Genomic DNA, 12,982 nt, shown 5'->3' with positions numbered 1-12,982 from the left:
CAAAACTCTACATTAGCAGAGCTCTTGCAAATGTGTTAACTTTGTCATTTCTTTCCATCCGCAGTCTCCTGGAATGTCAATTCTGCTCCTGCAATAAAAATCTTGCTTATTTATGTGTACAGTTACACCAAAAGTTTACTCATAAGCTGACTTTTCACTCAGTCCTGCTGTACCACTCCAGTACTCTCAACCTTCAACACACTGCTGAACTCTCCCAGGCATGCACTGTCTTTAAAAACTACTGTTACTCTTCCACTGCTTCCACTCTACCACCCAATGTATTCAGCACTCACTGTTTTGTTTCACTCACTGTTTTGTTCCATATCCAACCCTAAGACCAACTATTTCATTACCCAGCATCTCAGCTTCTGAACTCGTTTTCTTTCTTTCTCTAACATGAGCTGGTAGCACTCCCTTTGCAGCTTGCATGCTTTCCCCAGCAACAAGGAGGGGGGGAAAGTGGGGCTGAGGAGCACATTTAGAGTAAAGGGTGAGGGGTGTGTATGGAGTTAGTTTAATTTAAAAGATATCTTGGGCAACAAGAATCTCAAGGATGTTGCTCTTTGTCCTTGGTCATACAGTGTTCACATGAGTACTTCAGGACTTATCAAAATAAAAAAGTAAAATGCAAGTAAATGAAGTTTTGTATACTAGTTGTTTTAAATGCAAGTAAAATGAACTTTTCATTCTAAGTCTCTAGGCGCAGCTGCAGAAGAATATATGATACAGAAACTGCCCCAAATCCCTAGGAGATCTGCAGAATACAAGCCGAAAAGCATTCTGTACAGACCATTCCTGGTAGCACTTGATAAGAAGTTGCACAGCATACCTGTGCAACTTCCTTGGGTCACACCTTTCTCACCACAAGTTCTATATATTCTTCCCCTTTGGCTGCAACTACAAAGATACCGGTTCTCCTTGGCAAATATTCCTATATTTTACTAGCATATAAAATCAAACAACCATTTGCCAGAAGTCAAATGCTGAAAACTGGAAACATCAACTACTACTAGGTCTTCGGCCACAGCAGCTATAGACCTCTTGTTCAGTCAGTCAGTTCTTCTGGAGTGACAATGCTGGACAATCTTTAATTCAAATGCACCTACAACAAGTAAACATCTCAGAATCTTAACTACAGAAAGAAGAGGAAAACACTCACAGGCATTCATTTCCTCCACCATCTTCCTGAGAAGGTATGGTTATTTCTGATATCAAACAAATTAACCAGCACAGAAGACACCCACAAGCTAAAGGCTTTTGTTTTTATTTAGGTATCAGCTATGTAGTAGAGTACATTCAGGAAGTACTTGCATCAGTTTGGCATTTCTCAAGCACCTGACAGCTGCTCCTTTTACATATAACAATTATCCCCTTTTTTTTCGTGCAGAGTGTTACATCATTACAATCCATCTCCCGAAGTCCATAAATATACTGATATTCCTGCTTAGTTACAACCTACTGGCTGACTCAGATATTAATGTTAATTTGTGCAAAATGAAACGTTATGAATAATTCATTTTCAGTTTAGCAGTATCACTTCTACTGATACAGTTCTGCTTGCATCACTAATAACTCAAACAATACGCACTTATGAAATCTGAAAATAATGAAGTTTGAGTAACTAAAATACACACTATCTGGAAAAACATCACAGATGTTTAAGAATAGAAAGAAAAGTCAAAGGTTTTATTACATTTAATTATTTGATGCAGATAATTATTTACAGACTACAACAAAGCAAAGAAGGAACAAAATACGAATGCTTCAGTCTTTCTTGCCCTCTTTTCTCAGGACTTGACTTCTACTCTGAGCTTAAGTAGCTGTTGAATCCACTGCTACACAAACAAAGCAGGAAATCATTCTTTGGTTGTACCACTAAATCATTAGTATCATTAGTGGCACAACTCACTGCTGTACCACTAGTGATACTAATAACACCTTCGTTATTAGAGATAAAATTGTAATTCAGTTAATTGGAGTACAACAGTAAAAAGTCAAAATATCCCCAAGTTGTGTTCAGGAAAGGATGCATGAAGTAATTTTAGCCAAAACTGGAATTTGCCTTCACCAGTAGCACTGCAAGATTGTCTCTAACAGAGAATTGCATGATCAAAGGAAAATGCTACATTTTGTTATGACTAAACGTAAGTGGGTCAGAAGGTACCAGGGTCTAAGATCAAGAATTCTATAATCAGAGTTTATTTTCAATAGAAAGGAAGGTATGCATTTTTTTTCTTTTGGACAGCAGAAACTTGATTGCTTGCTGGATACTGCAAGTTCTGAAATCTGTTCCTCAAAATGAAAAGGAAAAAAATCCTTACTTTAGGGAAATAGTTTGATAATTATAATCTACTCAAGATCAAGAGAATGCCAGGATCTTCAGATGCTTACAACTGCATTTTTATGTTCTTTTGCAAAGGTTGGTCCAAGACAAGTATGAAAGTGAAATCTGATTTGATGATTCAGTCTCACTGCAATGGACAAAACTGAGCCTTGTGTTTTTATCTGCTGGCAAAAAAAAGGATATTCAATTCACTATAAAGCATACAGTAAAGTAAAAAATGCAATCTATTGCTTTTAACACTTCTAATGAAACATAACATCAAAGTGAACAGTAATTAGGTACCTAGGAATTTTCACCGAAAGAAAAGAAGTGAACAGGAGAGCACTTTTTTCTTTTTGTATATACCTTCCCAAATCAGAGGTGGGGTGGGTGGGAGAGCTTCTCAATTAGATCAAGATTCGTTGAAATAGGTTTTCATTTGAATAAATCCATTTCAAATCCAGCATTAAAATAATGTCCTTCTTGCACTAATTTAACAGGTTTTAGACAGCAAAATAAATATCCGCATGTTGGCATTTGTGTTTATATCTAATCAGATCTTTTAGATGTCATAATGTTGCTTTCCACTGTTGCCATGAAATACAGACTATGGAGTCTAGTAGTGCAGCCTATTTCCAATACCAACAGAAAGGAACATGAAGCAGGGCATTACACTACCTTTCTGTAAAAAGTACAGTAGGAATGAAAACCTGGGAAAAAAAAATGTTAAGCTACATTACAGAAGGAGCTAAATGTCTGCAGAAGCTCATTTTTGGTTGTATTTTACACTATGTGGTTTTCTGCATCTGCTAACTTAAAGCAGATATACTTACTGTTTTCTTTACTTGATTTACCACATTTTCTTCTCCCTCCTCATACACCATATACCCCAAGCATTAAGAATATAAGCCCAAATATCCCAGACAATCCAGTGAACAAAGTTAGTGTAATGCACTGGTGTGAGGTGTAAGATTTAAAAAAAAAAAAGAAAGAAAAAAAAGTCTTTCAATCTTCATCAAAGTTCTGTTGTAGAAGAAAATTCGCAGCCAAGTTTTCATTCTTCTCACAAGCAAAATATGCCTGTATCGCAAGTCCTTCTGGAAATCCTAGTGCCTTTAGCTGAAGAAAAGAAACACATTGAGAATGTTTTGTATACTAAGCTTATTTGTATGTCTACTATCATCAGATAACATTTAAGCAAATGTCTTTTTAAAAAAACAAAACAAAAAAAACCAAAAAAAACCCATACTGCTGCCACTAAACGGAACAGAGTAAGAAAATGTTGCTTTCTGTCCTTAGAAACTAAAATAAAGTTTGTAATTGAAAAGTGATTTCCATGAATCTAAGCACCATAAATCACATCACTGCTCAATGCTATAGCAAGTCAGTAAAATAAACCTACATCACAGTAATGTCAGGAAGTAACTGCACATGGCACTGCTGTTGAAAAAACATAATTTTGATTTTTTAAATGATTAAAGATACAAAGCCCATGCCTTCCACCAGAACTTGCCTGCAGCAAGGTCCCCCAGACTCTGATTTGGCTTATAACTGATAGGTTGCACAACAGACCACATTAAGCTATGTTGAACTTTCACTAAAAATTTCAGCTATAAATATCTAGTTGAGAGTAATCTTTCAAAAGTCAGCAGATTGATTTCCAACGTACGTTAACAATCGGGTATTAGAATACTTGAGAGATTTGTTACTACTCCAAGGAAAATGGGCTTAGCTTGCATTTGAAATGCTTCAAGCAAATAAAATTTTGTTTTAGCCAAAGACCTGGGGAGGAGGGCAACAAAAATGACTCAAGGGATGGAACACCCCTCCACAAGGACAGGCTGAGGCTGTTCAGTCTGAAGGCCCTGGGGAGATCTGACAGCTGTCTCTCAGCATCTAAAAAGGGGGTCTATACAAAGGAAAAGGACAGAATCTTTATCAGGGTCGGTTGCAACAGGACAAGGGGAAATGGTTTCAAACTAAAGCAGTGCATATAAAGGAAGAAGCAATAGGGCGGTGATGCACTGGCACAGGTTGCCCAGACAGGCAGCTGACGCCACATCCTTGGAGATGCTCAAGGTCAGGCAGGATGGAGCTCTGAGCAATCTGATCTAGTGTAGGTTTCCCTACTGCAAGGGAGTTGGCCTAGATGCACTTTAAGGGTCCCTTCCAACTCAAAAGATTCTACAATATGCTATCATTTACAGATTTTATTAAAATCCTCACAGTACCTACAAGATATTTGTCTACACAGGGCAAGTCAAATCTCTGCAAGAAACTACTTCCTACTATTGCTTGTCAGCCATTCTTAGTTTTAATTTCATGCTTACAAATAGCATCAATGTGTAACAAGAATGATACTTAAGTTTCCTCTGAATTAACAGAAGAAGCTCACAGCCCTCTCTGTTGGGTTTTGCAACAGGTTGAAGAGGTAACGTACTACTGCATGAAGTGTTTTATAAGTAAATGCAGCAGACTGGAGAGGATGATCTGACAAAAAGTATATAGGCAAACAGTTTTGTTAGACTGATTTTATTAATCAAGTGTTTCCTTGATATCTAGAAAGTTGACAACTATATTGATGGGCTTTTCTGATAACAGTTAAGAACCTTTTGATTTGCCATTAAAAAAAAAATCCACCTCTGATAAACAGCAAAAACATTACTACAGCATTAACAATTCTTCACTATTTGTTCTTAAAAAGGGAAAAAAAAAATCAAAACATCTCAAGAGGCACCACCATCTAGGTAAATACAAGTGTTACATATAGTACTATGAACACAGCGTAACCTCAAATGTATGGTTTATAGACATGTTTAAAGATAAAATTAATTACTTCTCATGATGAACAGATGACAGAGTTAAGTAACAACTTCAACTAATATATGTGACTATGAGAGCTTTAACTACCCCAGTGTTTTGCTAAGAGGGATTACATACACTCCTTCATACATGGAAATCAATCATAGTTGACATTATCTTAAATAGTACTCTCTGAGGCTTTTGCCAGAGGGACTGCCCAACATCCCTTTCCTAAGGGAAACTCAATATTATTTCAAATGGCCTTTGTTCACTTAAGAGGACTCTGCATCTTTCAAGTAGGACAAACCCAGACTTAAGACTAAATGGCATGTGATTTGAAACACCTATTGTGAATATTGTGAAACAACTACTGTGGCTATGAAATAGCAGAAATAATTCATATTCTAATAGCATAAACTAACAAAAAAAAAAAAAGCTTAAGTTAAGGTATGTCTTAAACACGCAGCAGTGAGCATCTTAGAGCAACAGACAAACATTTCAAAGCAGAAAGGCTCACCCTTTCAATAGCTTCTTTTTCCTGAGGTGTTACTTGAATGTAGCTCATATGAACATTTCCAACGTCTGCTATTCCAATGCTGGCACTATCATCACTGCCACTTATACCTTGTCGAGACTCTGTAACTGGCTCATTCAACATATGAATAAAATGCTCCTGATGGTGACTTATTTGCTGTGATGCACAGGACAATAAAAGAAAGAAATATTAAAACACATTTAGTTCTTCCACCAGGCAAGTAGGAATATTTGTCTTCAGTGAATTAAGCAGTCAAAAATGTGTAAAAAAAAAAAATGTGTAGTGAAAAAAATTATTAACTCTAGCCACAGGAAACACAATTTCACGTTTAAGTTCAGTTGTGGATACCCTCTCCTTGATGCGCTTAGCACCTCTCACAAAGAGAGCAACTTTCATTTCTAAGATCATAGCACAATCTTCTATACAGTAAGAAAAGCTGGAAAGTCAGCAATAGTATTATGGAATTCCTATTAACATGTTATCTTAGGTAATCTCCCTTTCTGCTAAAGCCTACATCAAAATGAGCAGAACTGTTTTGTTGGTTTAAGATTCACCTGTAGTAGTTGAGGATTTTCCCGTCCAATCTGTTGCATCAATGTTGGCAACAGAGAAGGGTTTTGCTGAATGATTTGTCTCATCTGCTGGAATTGGGGCTGGCTTCGCAAGAACTCAAGAGGATGTCCTGAAAAACAGTAAGACAATGCCTTCAAAAGGTTAGCAAGACTGTTTTAATATACATATTTAACATTGTAACTGTACATAGAAAAAGGATACCAAATTAGACAATAAACCGCTCGCTGAAGAAGACTGTTACCAACTAGGTGTTAGTCATCAAGGTTAAAAAAAATGCATTTTCATTTTACTCAGCTTTCTCTGAAGATCCAACAGGTTTCTGTCTCTGATCTCCAGCAGTTTTCTCTTTATGTCTCATTTGAGTAACCTCATTCAGAAGCACACAGTCAGCTACTGTCTTCCCACTTGACCTACAATTGAGCCCCAATTACTGTAGTAGGTCAGTCAAGTCTTAGAATCACATATATTCTGTACTATTAGATATTGCAATGAATTCAGCACAATCAAAAGTGCTCTGAAACATTCAATTCTCCAATCCTCTCTACTTACAGATGAGGGCTGTCAGTCCTATCTGTATTTAATACTCTGAAGGCTAACCAGGCTTACAGTCTTTGCCACAGACTAAGAGACATTTTATACTCACTGACTATGCTCCTTTCATACATTTCCTCCACTCTAAGACTCAATTTTCAGCAGTGTGTCCTAACAATTCTGTCCGTGTCTTGCACTGCATAGAGAAGAGTCCTAGCTCATGGTGGATCTACTAGGTACTACATCTACCTTCCTTAACTTGTGGTTAATATGTTATAGTATAGTCACAGTCAACAATATACAATGAGATAAAAAGGAGGAAGCCAGACTCTATGTGAGAGAAAGTAAAACTGTCTCCACATTTGTGATGATAATCCCAGTGGAATTATGTGTATGGTCGAGATCTCGGCACTATTAAAAATTTCACTGATTATTCTAGATATATCAACACAAAAAGCTTTTTGTTGCAAGCCACTACCACATGTAGCTAATTTTTGTATTATGGCTCTAATCGACTCACTTTGCTCAGTTCACAATTACCAGGAATTCAAATTTACTAAAAGCACAGAATGTTTCAATGCACATGTTTATTGTATCTCCTCAAGAATACTCTTTCTTACCTCCTAGTGAAGAAGCAGTTGAAGGTATGGTTGCTACAGATGCTGCCACTGCTGAAGACTGAGAGGTACTAGCGCTTGCTGCTTGAGTTGGTTCAGCCACAGCCGGATTATCTCCAGGTATGCCCTAAAACCACAGTTGACATTGTTACCTACAGAATACTGCACATATTTTAGATTTAAGAACAAAGAAAAAATATTACCATTTTCACTGCAAATCCAAAGCAAGATGCTGTGACAGGTGTTCACTTACAAGTGGAGAAGCATACTGCGACAGAAATAATTTGTCACGGTAAAGCATCTCTATCAGTTTAGTAGTGCATTTCAAGTCCATGAACAAATACTTGCTATGAATTATGTTCCAAGGTATTTGACATGAATAGAAAAGTTAAACTACCTACAGTGTTATGTTATGGAGTCTTGCAAACAAAGTTACTTTACAGCGACATAATCATGTATTACACAATGCTAACTGAACTTACATCAAACAGTTACTTTCTTATCAGCAAAGTTAATCAAGAGGCAGCACAGCTCTTTCAACCACTTTCATCAAAAAAAACAGTTTGACAGTCATCATTCACCAAACCTTCTGTGAAAATGCCTGAAAAGTTACCAGACTTTCAGCAGAAACAGTCAACCTGTATTCTCTTTATTGTTTTGCATGCAAAGAACTTCACATATTAAATAACTGTTCAGGGCAGCGAGCCTAACAAATCTAGAAACCCAGGCAGATATTACTACCTTTTTCCTACCTGGAAACCCTTCCCATCCTAACCACGTTCTTCGTCACTGAATTCCTGTACCAAATTTGCCTTGTCCCCCCTTGAAGCCCAGAAATACCTTTCCAAGCAGCCTTTTGTATCAGCATAGAACAGACAACAGAAAGGTTCGTATGTGGCTACACCCTGATGGTACAGGGAGAGAGAAATGCTAAGCAGGACAAACACATGAAAAGCAGACTCCATGGAGTAGTAATGCTGCTGACATGCACTGTATTAACTGGGGGAGTTACACTAAGCCCAGTCCTGAACAAGCAAGCCTATATAAGATCATCTACCTCACAGCACTCCATCTCCATGGCACCAAAAATCCACAATTGTTTGAGAAGGCAGAAAGTCTGGTATGAAGGAACACATTTCACCTACTTTAAAGGAAAAAGGCATCCTTCATTTTGGGAACAACTACACATGAGGAAAAGAATGGGTGGAAATAAGCACAGAACTACACTTGTACTGTTAATCACTGGGATAATTTTCTTGACTATAGCTGTATGATTCTGTGTTTTGGATTTGCGATGATGCAATTTAGGGTACGTGTCAGGAGGGAATTCTTTATTCAGAGGGCAGCAAGGCCCCAGAACAGCTGCTCAGAAAAGCTGAGGGTACCCCAACCCCGGAGGAGCTCAAGGCCAGGCTGGATGGGGGCCCTGGGCATCCTGAGCTAGTGGGGGGCACCCCAGCCATGGCACAGGGTTGGGTGGGTGTTAAGGCATCTTCCAAGCCAGTCTGTTCTGTGACTCCACCACATTGTAGAATGGCCTGAGTTGAAAAGGACCACAGAGATCATCACATTTCAATCCCCCTTCTATGTGCGGGGTTGCCCACCATCAGACCAGGCTGCCCAGAGGCACATCCAGCCTGGTCCTGGATGCCTCCAGGGATGGGGCATCCACAACCTCCTTGGGCAACCTGTTCCAGGGCTTCACCACCCTCTGTTTCACAAAAACTTCCTCCTAATATCTAACATAAACCTCCCCGTCTCAATTTAAAACCATTCCCCCTAGTCTTATCACTATCCACCCTTGTAAACTGTCATACCCTCTCCTGTTTATACATTCCCTTCAAGTATTGCAGCAATGATCTTATGAACGTGTGTTAACCTTCTGGAATTACTGGTTGACTTTACATATTCTCAGGAAAGTGTCGTCACTACTGTCTGTATCCAGACCAATCAGTGAATGTTTGTATAAACCTCAAGTCTGTCCTTGAATGGAAACACTATGGAAACTAGCCTAACCAAATTTACTTAGAGACAATTTACTATTTTGAATATTGTCTCAATTCTTAAATACAACGTTGAAATATTACTATCAAAAAAACAAACAATCCACCATACAAACCTAGACTATATGTGATGGTAATCAGTAAGGTATATGCACCCCCTTTACACATCTATACAAGCACGGTATCAATAAACATAAACTTAAATTTGGAATATAAACATCACTTGAACTGTGAAAAGGGCATTTTTTTGCCTTACTGTGGGCAGATCTGCTCACAGTTTAACCAAACAGAGTGGCTTACTAGCAGACAACATTCACCACAGGTGTGTGTAATAATCATATCAGGCACAGTCCAAGAAGCATACACATTTTTGGACAACGAGGGTTGTAAAGAATTAAATAGCTGGATGACTGACAGAAAATCTAATTAACAGGTTAAGAAAACCTTTGGTCAAAACCAGATTTGAATCTAAATATCTCCTAAACACAAGTCTGAAGTAAAATAAATAAATAAATAAAAATTTTTAGAAGTGTGTTTTAGAATTGAAATCTCCTTCTACAAACACAGCTCAAGGATATAGGACAATATATGATTGAGAAACTAAGCCATAAAAATTGAATAGCTTGTTAAATGATCCCACTTGCTGTCAGTGATTCTCCAGTTCTCATCTCCAGAACAGCTACATTAACTACACTTGACCTTTCCTTTCCAGCCGCTTATAGGCTTTTTTCTTGGTGCTGATTCTTCAAACCACAATAATTGTGTGCACTTAAGAGCTCAACATCCTAAAGCTACCCTGCAGATCATTTGGAGGCTGTTAAACTAGGAGATCAAAGAACCGCGTTATCAGTGGAACAATACTAACTGAAGAAAACATTTTCCTGATGCAGCAGATTGGTCATGAACATATTTAGATAGACCAAAAAACTGTCTAAAAGTTCAGTAGCACCAATAGCATTTTTCTAACAGAAAAAAAAAGAGTCTGTATACTAATGTTCTCTGAGAACAAGATTACTTCTCACCACTCCTTTCTCCAGCTGACAGAAAAATGAAAACATATTTTCAGAAGAGAATGACAAAAAATAGAAGGGAGAGCACATATGCAAGAGGAAGACCCACAAGCCTAATGAGCAAGAAATTAACTACTCAGGACAGAATCGATCTGTTTGATGAACAAACGTGCCACCTGTTAAACTACCTCCTGGATAATCTATTTTTATTTTTTTCCTCAACACAAATGAGCTAAAGCAGGGAAATATTATTCCGACTGCAAAAGTACTACAGGCTGTACATGACTGGGGAACATACACCAAACGCAGCACTTCAAAGGGGCACTGGATTTATGTACAAACTAAACGCACAGTGAGCAGACAGTAAAACCAACACTTTCCAAGGCATGAAAGATAAATATTTGAGATTTCCAGATTAATGACAGCTGGGTTGGAACTACTCCATTTGCCCTCAGGGTATCAAGAATTCAAAGCCTTTGTTTGCTCCCATTCCAGATGAGAGTTTAACTTTTTACATTCATGTACTAAAAACATTTGTTGCTCATTTAGAAACTACAGGATCTTGGGATCAATTGTGTGAATAGCAACCGTGCCAGTGACTGCTAGTTGTACACACTAACAAAAAATTTTGTTTACAAAAACAAAACTTTGCAGCTGGAGGTCAGTTTTCTTATCAAGTCTCTCAGAAATTCTGTTCTCATACTCTGCAGGGACTAGTTCAAGACAGCTGGCTTTAAAATGAGATGTAATTTAAAAAGCAACAACAACAAAGACAACAACAAAAAACCCTAAAATAACTTACAAGATTTCCATTAAAGTGAAGTTACTATTTTATTACCTCTCAAGTCAATCAAGTTCATTTCACTTTTGAAACTGTGTTTTTGACAAGGGAAACTGTTTCTTGTCCAGAACACTGCATAAGTAAAGCATTTGTTAATAAAAATTTACAAGTCCTTCTGTTTGGAAAACTCATTAGTATGATTGTTGTGTACAACCAGTAGTAATGATGAACAGGAATTTCTAAAGTGTTACCTTGGTGTGATGTTATGCACACTAACAAAACAGCATTATCACTAAGATGTCACAACAACCACTGCTTGGGTTGGTCACTAGCAATTAAGAGCTTCCAATGAAACTGGGTGTGCCTAACACATATAACCACAAAAAAATCAACAGAATATAAGCAAAGCAAGAGATGTAGCTAACAGCAACTTCAGTATTTCCCGTAGCACACGATCAAAACAATATTCAAAATAACAGGTAAATAAAATACAAAGTTCTTCAATGAAGACGAGAGAACGGAGTATACATGACAAACTGCTCACCATTAAAAGGTATTCCACTGCTCTGTCTGGATTGTTGAAGCTGGCTCTCAGCGCTGCAATTACTTGCTCACGTTCATAGCCGATGGACATGATTTCAGTCACCATATTCTCATAGGACTGACCTGTCACTAGAAGTAACATTTTGACCATTGTAAATGAATAAGGTACCAAAAAAAAAAAAAAAAGCTTAAAAAGCTTCAATGGAGAAGTGTCACTTCTATTCAAATTTGAGTAATTCACTGAAGCGTAAACACTGATATCAACCTCACCATGGTTCTATCAAAACATGTTCTGATAGTTTCATTATGCATTTGGTTGGAATAGCAGAGTTCTAGGATAATGAACACACTACAAACTTCCACTGAAAAAAGCAGCACATGTGACAATTCCAACTTCATAACTGAGATACCCTTCCCTTTCTATGCTTTTCCCTAAGCTCAACAATGTCATTAAAACTAATATTCAATTCCTAACATAATTATGAAAAGTCTCCTGCAGTCTAAGTTCAGAAATTAAGCTTTTTAGGCAGAAACCTGCTTGTCAGACTATATTAGCCATTGATGTTTTTTCCTAAGAAGTACTTTATACTAAGCTATGGTTAGAAAGGCGACAAAGTTATGATCAAGTTATAATTGTCTATTAACTATGAGCTGGTGACAACAATCAAAGTAATTTAACCAACTTAACTTGGAGCAACTGAAGTCAAGCAGAAGACTAAAGTTATATCTAAGAGAATCTCAAGACTTCAGTGAGGATTAAGTTATCACAATGTATTTTTGACTAAACATCTATCACACTAAGCTCCCGATCTTGTCTGGGTGCAAACATACTAAACCTGGCTCATGCCTGCAGATATCAAGACAAAGTTAAAAAATACTGCATATGGAACAGTTTCAGGGCAGTTCATTATACAATTGGTTTAGAAATAAATAAAATTAAGTATACATAAACTGCTTCATTTACTTCTGTTAAAAACAGACAAGGTTTAAAAAAACCCTCTGAAACAAAAAGGAAAAAACTATTCTATTCTGAATTGTAATTGAGCAACATTTTAAGGGAGACTTCCCACAGAGAGTCAAAAGGAAAAACTAAAAAATATATTTAAGAGTAGAACAGCACTACCTCAAAGACACTTGTGCATTACACATAAATAATGATTTAACATCTATTGGCTAGTGTGAGTACCCACTGTTCAGACTTCAAAACAGAAGATTTAACCAACTTAAACAAAGGTACATACATGTCTTTACATATAGCCATTAT

At 37.3% G+C, this 12,982-nt stretch overlaps 1 protein-coding gene across 5 annotated transcripts in view; it reads right to left on the bottom strand.

Annotated features, from left to right (window-relative positions):
- Positions 1 to 1,248: 1,248 nt before the first annotated feature.
- Positions 1,249 to 12,982, bottom strand: part of RAD23B (RAD23 nucleotide excision repair protein B) — a 32,445-nt gene continuing 20,711 nt past the window's right edge. For 4 of the 5 annotated variants that reach the window (XM_015849641.3, XM_015849642.2, XM_085529188.1 and 1 more), the window contains 5 exons: positions 11,720 to 11,847; positions 7,385 to 7,508; positions 6,215 to 6,342; positions 5,643 to 5,816; positions 1,249 to 3,442 (listed from right to left, as the gene is read on the bottom strand). In XM_015849641.3, the coding sequence (XP_015705127.1) occupies positions 3,329 to 3,442; positions 5,643 to 5,816; positions 6,215 to 6,342; positions 7,385 to 7,508; positions 11,720 to 11,847 (668 nt within the window). In that variant the 3' untranslated portion in view covers positions 1,249 to 3,328. Of the gene's footprint in view, positions 3,443 to 5,642; positions 5,817 to 6,214; positions 6,343 to 7,384; positions 7,650 to 11,719; positions 11,848 to 12,982 lie in introns of those variants that run through there. The other variant, XM_085529185.1, reaches the window with a different exon arrangement.

Source organism: Coturnix japonica, chromosome Z (assembly GCF_054131305.1).
Source record: "Coturnix japonica strain WE chromosome Z, WE-NBRP24, whole genome shotgun sequence".
Taxonomy (NCBI): Eukaryota; Metazoa; Chordata; class Aves; order Galliformes; family Phasianidae; genus Coturnix; species Coturnix japonica.
Note: the sequence above shows the minus strand (reverse complement) of the source record. Positions and strands in the feature narration are given on the sequence as shown.